Source organism: Vicia villosa, linkage group LG5 (genome assembly GCF_029867415.1).
Source record: "Vicia villosa cultivar HV-30 ecotype Madison, WI linkage group LG5, Vvil1.0, whole genome shotgun sequence".
Lineage (NCBI taxonomy): Eukaryota > Viridiplantae > Streptophyta > Magnoliopsida > Fabales > Fabaceae > Vicia > Vicia villosa.
In genome coordinates, this window is record NC_081184.1 from 59,879,461 (window position 1) to 59,891,593 (window position 12,133).

Sequence of the window (12,133 nt, forward strand, 5' to 3'; positions counted from 1 at the left end):
TCACCAGAAAACCAGAAAATATCTATTTAATCAACTGTTACAGAATACCACTTGTCATTGTCAGGGAGAACCAGAAAACAACCAAAATATAAGAAAACAACAAAACAACCATGTCCATCAACCAAAAAGATCAACAGCAAAAAAACCAAAAAACCACCAAAAACAACCATTAACCATTACTCCCCCTTTTTAGCCACAAAAGGAGCCAAACACAAACAGAATCAGAGCTAATCATCAGACCCATCACTGTCTTCATCACTAGAGCCACCAGTATTGTCTTCACTTGAGCTACTAGTCTCTTCAGCAGCATCACTACTCCCAGTATCCTCAGAGCCCTCACCATCCTCAGCCTCTTCCTTAGCCCCACTATCAGCACCTTTGTCTTCATCCATATGGTCACCATCCTTTCCACCAGCAAGATCATCATCTGTAGACTGCTCAAGACTTTGGATGAGCTTTTCAAGCTTCGTCTTCCTGTTGTCCAACTCCTGACAAGTCTCTTTCAGCTCAGCAATAAGAAGGGCTTTGTTCACAGACTTGCTGGGTTGTGATGTCCCAGCAGATGTCATGTCATAAGACCTCTGGAGCAGCTTGTAGTGAAAAGACAAAGCACTCTCCCTCTTACATACAGAATCTTTACTTTTCAGAATTCCAGGGTGTTGCTTGAGGATTATCCCACATATCAGGGATGGAAAAGCAATGGGGAGCTTGGTAGCTGAGGTACCAGCATGCCTCATAGTTTGATCAAATATGTAGGTCCCATAGTCAAATTTTGTCTTGGTTCCCACAGCATAAATGAATTTTCCTAGGCCAACAGCAATGGTAGAAGTGTGATTGGTAGGCACCCAGTTTGCAGCACCAATTTTGTGCAGCAAAGCATTCCTGCCATTCAAAAGACTAGCAGACAATTTACTCTTTATGGGCCATTTCTTGACCTTACCACCAGTGATAACATTGCATACTTCATTGTCAGTTACTTCAAGCTCTGGTTGATCCTCAGCATCTCTACCTAGATATAGGTTGATAACAGCAGGGGAAAAATCTATACACTTTCTTCTAACATACACCTTATGAAAATCATCAGTTCTTCCATCACCACAATCTTGAGACAGATTCACAATAAATTCCTTCACAAGCATTTCATAGCACTTTGAAAAATGAGTAACAGTCTTAATCAAACCTGCAGACTTGATGAGCTTCATGACCTCTTGACATTCCAGAGCATCATTTGCTAATTCTCTTTCTAGAGCCAGCCTTCTTTGATAAACAAACTTCCACTGGATGACATTTGAAGCATAGTGCAAGTAAATGTTGTCCAGGGGAACATCACGAACCTTTGTGGAGGATTTTGTGACAGCAATCTTCTTCTTTGATGGGATGTCAGGGACATCACTTAAGACATCGTCTTCAGGGGCAGAAACACTTCTTTCCTTCCTCTTCTTCACAGCAATCTTGCTCCCAGTGGTTGAAGGTTCAGCAGGGACCTTCTTGATCTTCTTTATAGTGACCTTCTTTTGAGGAGTAACTTGATGTTTGGAAAAATCTTGATCACAAACCTGTTTGCCCTTACAAGTCTTGACTCTATGAGAGATGCTAGAGATGAGCTCATCATCAGCAATGTCAATAGAATCATCCAGATCATCCAGATTCACCACATCATGCACAGTAGGGCCTTCATTAAGGGTTTCTTTAGAAGGAGCAACAGGAACCTCTTCAGCTTTCTCAGGTTCAAGAATCTCAGCATCTTTAGTACCAGATGTTTCAACATTGATAGCTTCAGATGTCTCAACATCTTTGGCACCGGGGGTCTCATCATTGTTATCAATAGATGTCTCAACATCATCCTGATCTTTGCTAGCATCATCTTGACCATCTTGATCATCTTTGTTGTTCTCAGAGGCAGGAATTTGGGCTAGAGGAACATATATTCCATCAACCATGTGCCCTTCATTCAAGATTCTTGTGACAATACCTGCAATCGCATTGTGAACATAAGCAGAGCCCTCTTTACCCTGAGCAGAAAAGGTTTCTGGAACAGATCCACCAGTAGATTTTCTTGCATGCATATTTCTTGGTAGACTACGAACAGAATCGGTAGCAGGAACAGAGTTCAATGGCACAACATTCAACACAACATCTTGATCACTCACCACATTGGGTGCCCTAGGTCCTGATGTTGTTTCAGAGGAAGGAGACGATTTCTTTGAGGGAGAACTCTGAGACATGGTGAGAGAAAATGGAATGCTGGGTAGAGGTTTGTGAATGCAACGACACAGAGAGGTAGCGTGAGTGTTGAGGATAGGTTTTGGGGGAATGGAAACCGTTTGGACAAATTGTAAAAGAGGGGGAAAATACACTTTAATGTGTAATGATAACAAATATTTGGAGAGAGAAATAATGTTGGCCCCACACCCGAGTAATTGCTATAATCCTTCACAAAGACAAATGCCTAGTTTACTTCTTAGATTTTCAAATTGATTTGCTTCCAAAGCTTTTATGAAAATGTCAGCCAGTTGAAGATTTGTAGCAACATGTTCCAAGGAAATTATTTTATCCTCAACAAGATCTCTAATGTAGTGGTGTCTAATATCAATGTGCTTGGTCCTGCTATGCTGAATGGGATTCTTTGAAATGTTAATGGCACTTAAGTTGTAACAATATAATGTCATGACATCTTGTGTGACATTGTATTCTGTTAACATTTGTTTCATCTAAACAAGCTGAGAGCAACTACTTCCTGCTGCAATGTATTCTGCCTCTGCAGTGGATAAAGACACACAGTTTTGTTTCTTGCTGAACCATGAAATAAGATTATTCCCCAAGAAGAAACATCCTCCTGAAGTACTTTTTCTGTCATCAGCACTTCCAGCCCAATCTGCATCACAATATCCAGTGAGAATAGGTTCACACCCATGAGAATAGAGCATTCCATACTCACAAGTACCATTCACATATTTCAGGATCCTCTTGACTTGGTTGATATGACTGATCTTTGGATCTGCTTGATACCTAGCACACACCCCAACAGCAAAAGCAATATCAGGTCTACTGGCTATGAGATACAGCAGGCTTCCTATCATGCTTCTGTATAAACTTTGATCAACACTGGTTCCCTTTTCATCTTTGGACAATTTTAAGTGAGTCGGAGCTGGTGTTCTTTTGTGAGTAGCATTTTCCATTCCAAACTTTTTAACAATGTTTTTAGCATACTTACTCTGAGAGAGAAAGATCGAGTCTTCCATCTGTTTAACTTGCAGCCCAAGAAAATAAGTTAATTCTCCAACTAGGCTCATTTCAAATTCTGATTGCATCTGATCAACAAAATGTCTAGTCATTTTGTCTGACATCCCACCAAACACAATATCATCCACATAGATTTGAGCAATCAGGATCTTTCCTCCTTCACCTTTAACAAAAAGAGTTTTATCTATCCCTCCTTTCCTGTACCCATTACTAGTAAGAAACTCAATTAGTCTCTCATACCAAGCTCTAGGGGCTTGTTTCAGGCCATAAAGAGCTTTCCTTAGTTTGTACACATAGTCAGGATGGTTTGGATCAGCAAAACCTTTAGGTTGTTCCACATAAACTTCCTCACTCAAGTATCCATTCAAGAAAGCACTCTTCACATCCATCTGGTATAGTTTGAATTTTAGAATACAAGCAACTCCTAGCAGTAATCTGATTGACTCAAGTCTAGCAACAGGAGCAAAGGTTTCATCAAAGTCAATTCCTTCAACTTGAGTGTATCCTTGAGCAACTAGCCTTGCTTTGTTTCTGATAACCGTTCCCTGTTCATCTGACTTGTTCTTGTAAACCCATTTTGTTCCAATGACATTAGTACCTTTAGGTCTTGGTACCAGCTCCCATACTTCATTCCTTTCAAACTGGCCTAGTTCTTCCTGCATGGCATTAATCCAGAACTCATCTGTTCATGCTTCCTTAACATTCTTAGGTTCAATTTTTGACACAAAACAAGAGTTTGAAGCTAGTTCTCTTGACCTTGTAGTAACTCCACTGTTGAGATCTCCTATAATAAGTTCACTAGGATGATTTTTTTGAACTCTTATAGATGGACTCTTGTTAGGAGGTTCAGTCTCAGACTCTGTGATAGTAGGACTGCAATCATCTTCTCTTGTAGATCCTTCAGCTGTAATATCCCAGAATGTTCCGACATCTTCTGTGACATCTGCTTGATTGTGGACATCATCAACCACAACATTTATGGACTCCATTATTACTCTGGTTCTTGATTTGAACACTCTACAGGCTCTACTGTTTGTAGAGTAGCCCAGAAATATCCCTTCATCACTCTTGGGGTCCATCTTCCTTCTGTGATCTCTATCAGCAAGAATGTAACACTTACTACCAAACACATGGAAGTATTTGACAGTGGGTTTTCTTCCCTTCCAGATCTCATATAGGGTGGTAGAGGTTCCTTTTCTTAAGGTAACTCTATTATGGACATAACAAGCAGTATTCATGGCTTCAGCCCAGAAGTAGATAGGAAGATTCTTAGCATGGATCATAGCTCTGGCTGATTCTTGAATGGTTCTATTTTTTCTTTCAACAACCCCATTTTGCTGTGGAGTAATAGGGGATGAAAATTCATGATGTATTCCTTTAGAGGAGCAGAAATCAGCAAACTTTTGATTCTCAAATTCCTTTTCATGATCACTTCTAATTCTCACAACACCATTTTCTTTTTCTCTTTGAACTCTTTGACACAGGTCCTTGAAAACATCAAACACATCTGACTTTTCTCTGATGAAGTTTACCCAAGTGTATCTGGAGTAGTCATCCATAACCACATAAGCATATTTCTTTCCTCCAAGACTTTCCATTTGCATTGGTCCCATCAAGTCCATATGGAACAGTTCAAGAACTCTGGAAGTGGTCAGGTGTCTAACCTTTGGATGTGACATCCTGGTTTGTTTTCCTACCTGACATTCACCACATATTCTTCCTTCATCAATTTGTAGCTTAGGAATTCCTCTCACAGCTTCCAGAGAAATAATCCTTTTCATACCTCTTAGATGAAGGTGGCCAAGTTTTTGGTGCCACAGCTTTGCTTCTTCTTCTTTAGAACATACAGTTGAGTAGCTGGATTCATGGGAAGCCCACAAGTAGCAGTTATCTTTGGATCTGACTCCCCTCATTACTACTCCCTTTTCTTCATTAGTAACCACACACTCAGCTTTAGTGAAGTTGACTTGGTATCCTTGGTCACAGAGTTGACTGATGCTTATGAGGTTAGCAGTCAGGCCTTTGACCAACAAAACACCTTCTAAATTTGCCACTCCTGAACAGTCTAGTTTTCCAACTCCTTTGATTTCTCCTTTAGCTCCATCACCAAAGGTTACATAGCTAGTAGAGTGATTCTTGATATCAACAAGCAGATTCTTGATTCCAGTCATGTGTCTGGAACATCCACTGTCAAAATACCAATCTTCTTTGGCTGAAACTCTAAGAGATGTATGGGCTATTAAAGCCATATTTTTAGGTTTCCATTGTTGCTTCTGGATGGGCATGATCTGCTTAGGTTTGTAGTAAGGAGCTTGATCTGGGTATCCATATAATCTGAAGCAAAAGGGCTTAATGTGTCCAAATCTTCCACAGTAGTGACATCTCCATCTTTGAAACTTTCTCTTCATTCCACTTTTGTCTTGATGTTAAGTCACATGTTTTGACATTGGTTTCAACATCTCAGCTTCAGGTTTAGCTCTGCTATTATCTTGGGAATGTTTCTTTGCACCAACAAATCCTATACCAGACATATCTCCTGAACTATTTCCAATCTGCAAAATCTCCTCCAACATATCCGAGCCACTGTTCAACATTTTTACAGATTTTGACATCTGATCAAGTTTGGATTGTAACATGATAATTTCAATGTTTAGTCAGATATAGTTTTACTAAGTCCTTTGTTATCAGCCTCCAACTGAACTATGTATTTCTTCTGCTTTTCACCTTGTTGACAAACTTCAGCACTTCTGATACACAGCTTTCTGTAGGAGGCTGCCAGTTCTTCAAAGGTTAGCTCATCTTCACTAGAGTCTTCATCAGAATTACAAACCCCAGTAAGGGCTGTGACATGTTTGGCTGATTCTTCTTCAAAGTCACTCTCAGACTCTTCATCAGACCAGGAGACTGACAATCCTTTCTTTTGTTTCTTGAGATAAGTAGGACATTCAGCTCTAATATGTCCATACCCTTCACATCCATGACATTGAATCCCTTTGCTGTGATTGTACTTTTCTTCTGGTTTTGCTCTTCTGCCAGAGTCATAAGATCTACTGGTGTCTGATGAGATGTTCTTGGCATTAGGTCTTGGCTTCTGATCCATTCTTCTCATTATTTTGTTGAATTGTTTACCAAGCATAGCTATAGATTCAGATAGATTCTCTTCTCTATTTTCCTCTGCTTCTTCTTGAGAGTTGGACACAAAAGCTATGCTTTTGTTTTTCTTTTCAGAATTGTCACTGATCCCCATCTCAAAGGTTTGAAGAGATCCAATTAACTCTTCTACCTTCATTTTGCTGATATCCTGTGCCTCTTCTATAGCTGTAACTTTCATATCAAATCTCTTAGGTAGGGATCTAAGGATTTTTCTTACCAGCTTTTCATCAGACATTTTCTCTCCCAAAGCTCCTGAGGTATTAGCAATATCAAGTATATTCATATGAAAATCCTGAATACTTTCATCATCTCTCATCCTTAGATTTTAAAACTTCGTAGTTAGCAGTTGAAGTCTTGACATCTTCACTTTGGAGGTGCCCTCATGAGTAGTCTTGAGGGTATCCCAGACATCTTTGGCTAGTTCACACTGGTGTACTAGTCTGAATATATTCTTGTCAATTCCATTGAATAAAGCATTTAAAGCTTTAGAGTTGCCAAGCGCCAATGCCTCCTCATCTTTGTCCCATTCTTCCTCTGGTTTAAGAGTTTTCTTGCCATCTTTATCAGTAATGACAGGATGTTCCCATCCTTTGTTCACAGCTCTCCATGCTTTACTATCCACGGATTTCAGAAAAGCCACCATGCGAGGTTTCCAATAATCATAATTGGAACCATCCAGAATGGGTGGTCTAATCACAAATCCCCCACCTTCTTTGTCCATAGTACCAGAAAATACTGTCCCTAGATCTCACCCAGTAAAAACAGGCAGGGTGCCTGCTCTGATGCCAATTGAAATTCTGGACTCAGACACGCGATGTCGTACCGGATGTCACGACATTACTATCTGAATGCTTTTAAACAAATGAACAGGAAGTAAACAGAATAACAACACAAGAAAGTTGTTAACCCAGTTCGGTGCAATTACACCTACATCTGGGGGCTACCAAGCCAGGGAGGAAGTCCATTATAAGTAATATCAATTAAAGGTAATACAGATCAAGATTACTCCTTTCACTTAATATCTACCCAATGCAACTTCAATCTAAAACTACTTAGATCAGAGATCCTACTCACTCCCCCTCAATCACAGCAGTGATGAAAAACACTCTACGAATAACAAAAGAAGACACACTTCAAGGACACAACTTGATCTTGCTTAAAAGCTTTAATCAAGTACAATAGTACTCTTGCTTAAAAGCTTCGAGTACTTCTTACAACTCAAACCAAAACACCTAGACCAAGACAATCATCATGATGATTGTTTGGCTTACAAGAAGGCTAGAACACAAAAACTTAAAACAAAGAACTCTTAAAGCTTCTCTATGCAAAAACCCTAATCTGGTCTGCAGCTTCTTCGTAAAATAAATAGCCTTCAGAAAAACGCAGCAGCTGGGCCTTGGATCCAAATTAGTTTTAAACCTAATAAAACTAATTTCCATAAATCAAGGAACTAAAAATAATAACCATCAAAGACGTTCTTGAATCAGATCAAAATCCAACATTTCCAAATAAAGCGCAGGAATCTTATCAGATCACATAACCATAAATAGTAATAGAAAAGAACGTAACAGCTGCGAATGTCATGACATCGGCCTTGACAACAGGTAAAGGCCTGCATAAGAAAAACTTCACAACAGTAGAATGCATGTCATGACACCAGATATGACAAGATAGAAACACAATGAGTTTTACCAAAAATTATAGCCAATCAACAACATCTACACTCTCAAAGACTATACTGATTGGGTTCAAGCTAGAGCTCGTACTTTTCAGATGCCTTATTTGCTTGAAGAGCCTTCTCTACTCTTTACTCCACCATTGTCTCTCACTACTCCTGTTGAAAGTGGTGAAGAACATCTAGAGCTCGTGGCTAAGTTGAGAGTGGAAAGAGATGCTTTGGAGCTTGAAAACAAAGAGTTGAAGATACACTTGAAAGAAAAAGATGAAATGCTTGATATCCAAGATGGTTGGTTGATGGAAAAGGACGATCAGATTCGTCATCAAGGAGAGTTACTTCAACAACATGGTGAAAAGCGAAAGAGACAACAAGAAGATTCAGTGGCATGGAAAGAAGTTGCTGATAAGTTGATGGTCGAGAATGCTCATTTGAAGGCTTTTTATGAAGATGAATTGGAGAAGCTCCATAGGAAGCTGCAGAGAGGAGTTGGATCTTCATCGGAAGTGTTCCCTTCTAGTTTTTAGCTTTTCCTTTGTTTTGTAATTTTGGATCTTTGAATCCCTTTGTATGCTTGCCCATTACTAATGAAAGAATACTGTTATGTTTCATGATGTTTTTTGTTAATGTTACAATTAATGTCTTAAAAGTTCCTTGAAAACCAAAATAAAAATCATTTGCATTACATTTCATGCATCATTCTGCATTTTGGTCTTGCTTCCGAGAGTATTCCCGAGGTCTTATTCAGTGTTCTTCATACAGAATCAAGCTGTCTCACCGGTATAATACTTGAGCTAACTGCAAGAAGAAGATGGAAGGTCTTGAACAAGAGAATCGTGAGCTACGTGAAGAGGTTGTTACTTTGAGATCTGGTGTGGATCGTCTCACTGCTCTAGTTGAGACGTTGATGGCTGCTCAGAATTAGAATCAGAATCAGGTTCCTCCTACCAATGCCCAAGCTCAGGGTCAGACCACTGTGATTTCTGAAATTGCTGCTACAACCATTCCTGTTGTTCCTGCCGGTGCTACTCAGCAACGTATGCCTAATGGATATCCCTGGGGCATGCCTGAAGGTTATTTGTCTGTTCCTGAGATGACTCGTCCACTGACTTCTGTTATGGTTAACACATCTCCTATTGTTCATACTGGTCCTTTTGTCCCAGAGCCCATTTATGATTCCGCTCCAAGTGAAATTCATGACAGAATGGATGGTTTCCAAGATCAGTTTGAAGAACTGCAGAAAGAAATGAAAGCCTTGCGTGGGAAAGAACTGTTTGGAAAGAATGTGCATGATCTTTGCCTTGTTCCCAATGTGAAAGTACCTGCTAAGTTCAAACTGCCTGAATTTGAGAAGTATAAGGGAAATTCCTGTCCTCAGGCACACCTGGTGATGTATGTGAGAAAGATGTCTACTCACACTGATGATCAACGTCTGTTGATTCACTATTTCCAAGACATTTTGACTGGAGCTGCTTCTAAGTGGTATATGGGCCTTGATAGCACCCATATTCGCACTTTTAATGACCTGGCTGAAGCGTTTGTAAAGCAATACAAGTATAATGTGGACATGGCTCCTGATCGAGATCAATTGCGAGCTATGATGCAGAAAGAGAAAGAATCCTTCAAGGAGTATGCTCAGAGATGGCGTGAGGTTGCCGCCCAAGTGATTCCTCCAATGGAAGAAAAAGAAATGACTAAGATTTTTCTGAAGACTCTTGGTCCATTTTATTATGAGAAAATGATTGCAAGTGCTCCTGTAGACTTCACTGAAATGATGGGTATGGGTGTCAGATTGGAAGAAGCTGTGCGAGAAGGTCGTATGGTTCGGAATGACAATTCGTCTGGGGGTACAAAGAAGTATGGTTCTTCACTCCAGAAGAAGAAAGAATCAGATGCTAATGCTGTTTCTCATGGGAGGAATAGTCGATTCAGAAATCAATCTCAACAAGTGGCGTCAGTAACTCCTGTTGTGAATTCAGTGCCTGTAGCTTCTGTTAATCAACAACCAGCAAGGCGAAATCCATATCCTCGGGTTAATATTGATCCTATCCCTATGACATACACTGAACTGTATCCTGCTCTAATTCATAAGAAGTTGGTTCAACCAAGGTCACCACCTCCTGTGCCAGAGAAACTCCCTTGGTGGTACAAAGCTGATGCCACTTGTGCTTATCATCAGAATGCTTCTGGGCATGATTTGGAAAACTGTTGGGCCCTGAAGAATGAAGTTCAGAGATTGGTCCGTTCTGGAATGCTCTCTTTCCGTGATATTGGTCCAAATGTGTAGAACAATCCGTTGCCGACTCATGAAGCGTCTGCTGTGAACATGGTATCTGGTTGCCCTGGGAAGTATAAGATTTATCGTGTGGAAGACATCAGAGGGTCATTGGTAGAGATGCATGCCACTCTGTGTGAATACAGTCATTATGAACATAATCATGCTGCTTGTAGGATTTGTTCAGTCAATCCTCGAGGATGTTATATTGTGAGAAGAGACTTGCAAGAGATGATAGATCAAAGGCTCATTGAGATTCTGAGAGACAGAGATGAAGATGATGTCAATGTGATTGAACCATGCTTTGAAATCCCGGAATGTGTAGAGATTGGTTATTATGGCAAAGCTGCTGTGGAGCCTCTTGTGATATGTTTGCCTGGATCTGTACCTTATAGTTCTGATAAGGCTGTACCTTACAGATACAATGCCACCATGCTGGAAGCTGGAAAAGAAATCGAGATTAAGCCTCTGTCTTCTGTTGAGAATATAGCAGATGTCAGTAGAGTGACTAGAAGCGGACGAGTTTTTACTCAGCCCCAAACAGTTGTGGATGTCCAGAGGAATTCTACTCAAGTACCTGTGAACAATAATGATGCGACAAGAGTGAATGCTGGGTCATCTTCAGGAAAGGAGATGGATGAGATTTTGAAGCTTATCAAGATGAGTGATTATAAGATTGTGGATCAGTTGCATCGCACTCCGTACAAGATCTCTATAATGGAGCTGCTGGCGAATTCTCCTGCTCATAGGGATTCTTTGATGAAAATACTTGATCAAGCCTTTGTGGATCATGATGTGACGCTGGATCAGTTTAATGGGGTTGTGAGTAATATCACTGCATGTAACAATTTGAGCTTCAGTGATGAAGATTTGCCTAAGGAAGGAAGAAATCATAATTTGGCTTTGCACATCTCTGTCAGTTGCAAAGAGGACTCGATGTCTAATGTGCTGATCGATACTGGCTCATCGCTGAATGTCATGCCAAAATCCACTCTTGCTAAGCTGTCTTATGGTGGCACACCAATGAGATTTAGCAATGTGATCGTCAAGGCTTTTGATGGATCGAAGAAATCAGTGGTCGGAGAGGTTGATTTGCCTATTGGTATTGGACCATTTGTCTTCAAGATTACTTTTCAAGTGATGGATATTTTCCCTGCATACAGTTGCTTATTGGGACGCCCATGGATCCATGAGGCTGGGGCAGTTACTTCGACTCTTCACCAAAAGTTGAAATTTGTGAAAGATGGAAAGATGGTCGTTGTGAATGGAGAACAAGCTTTGCTGATTAGTCATCTCTCTTCGTTCCGTACCATAGAGGCTGATGAAGTAGTCATTGGAACTGCATTCCAAGCCCTGTCTGTTAATGATGAAATCAAAAAGGATGAAGCTTCCATTGCCTCCTTCAAAGACGCTCAGCTGGTGGTTCAGAGTGGACATTCAGGAATCTGGGGACAAGTGGTGAGTCTACAAGAGAACAAGAATAGAGCTGGTCTGGGATTTTCTGCCTCAGACAAGTCTGTGATGAAGTCTAAATCTGCTTTTCGTCCTTATCAGGAAATGTTTCATAGTGCTGGGTTTCTACACCCAACTCTTCCAGAAGTGAACGCTATTGTTGAAGATGAACCAGAGCCAGAAGTGCCAAGCTTTGTGACCCACGGAAAGATGATTAAGAACTGGATCACCATTGACATTCCTGAGTGTACTCATGCTTCAAAGTAATTTGCTTTTATGCTTTTCAAAAATCCTTTCATTCGTCCCAAGATGAAAGTGAAGTTGTTGGGGCCATT

General features: G+C 40.4%; 1 protein-coding gene across 1 annotated transcript; it reads right to left on the reverse strand.

The window, feature by feature from the left end:
- Nucleotides 1–227: 227 nt before the first annotated feature.
- Nucleotides 228–2,225, reverse strand: LOC131604717 (uncharacterized). Its single transcript, XM_058877140.1, has 2 exons — nt 1,389–2,225; nt 228–1,127 (listed from the first exon to the last, which is right to left on the reverse strand). Exons 1-2 carry the CDS (start codon nt 2,223–2,225, stop codon nt 228–230), a joined length of 1,737 nt encoding a protein of 578 aa, XP_058733123.1.
- Between the last annotated feature and the right edge of the window lie 9,908 nt (nt 2,226–12,133).

Coding starts and splice junctions, on each gene's coding strand:
- LOC131604717 (XM_058877140.1), bottom strand. CDS start 2,225: ATGTCTCAGAGTTCTCCCTCAAAGAAATCGTCTCCTTCCTCTGAAACA. Junction 1,128..1,388: donor AAGACGATGTCTTAAGTGAT/GTCCCTGACATC, acceptor ATGCTTGTGAAG/GAATTTATTGTGAATCTGTC.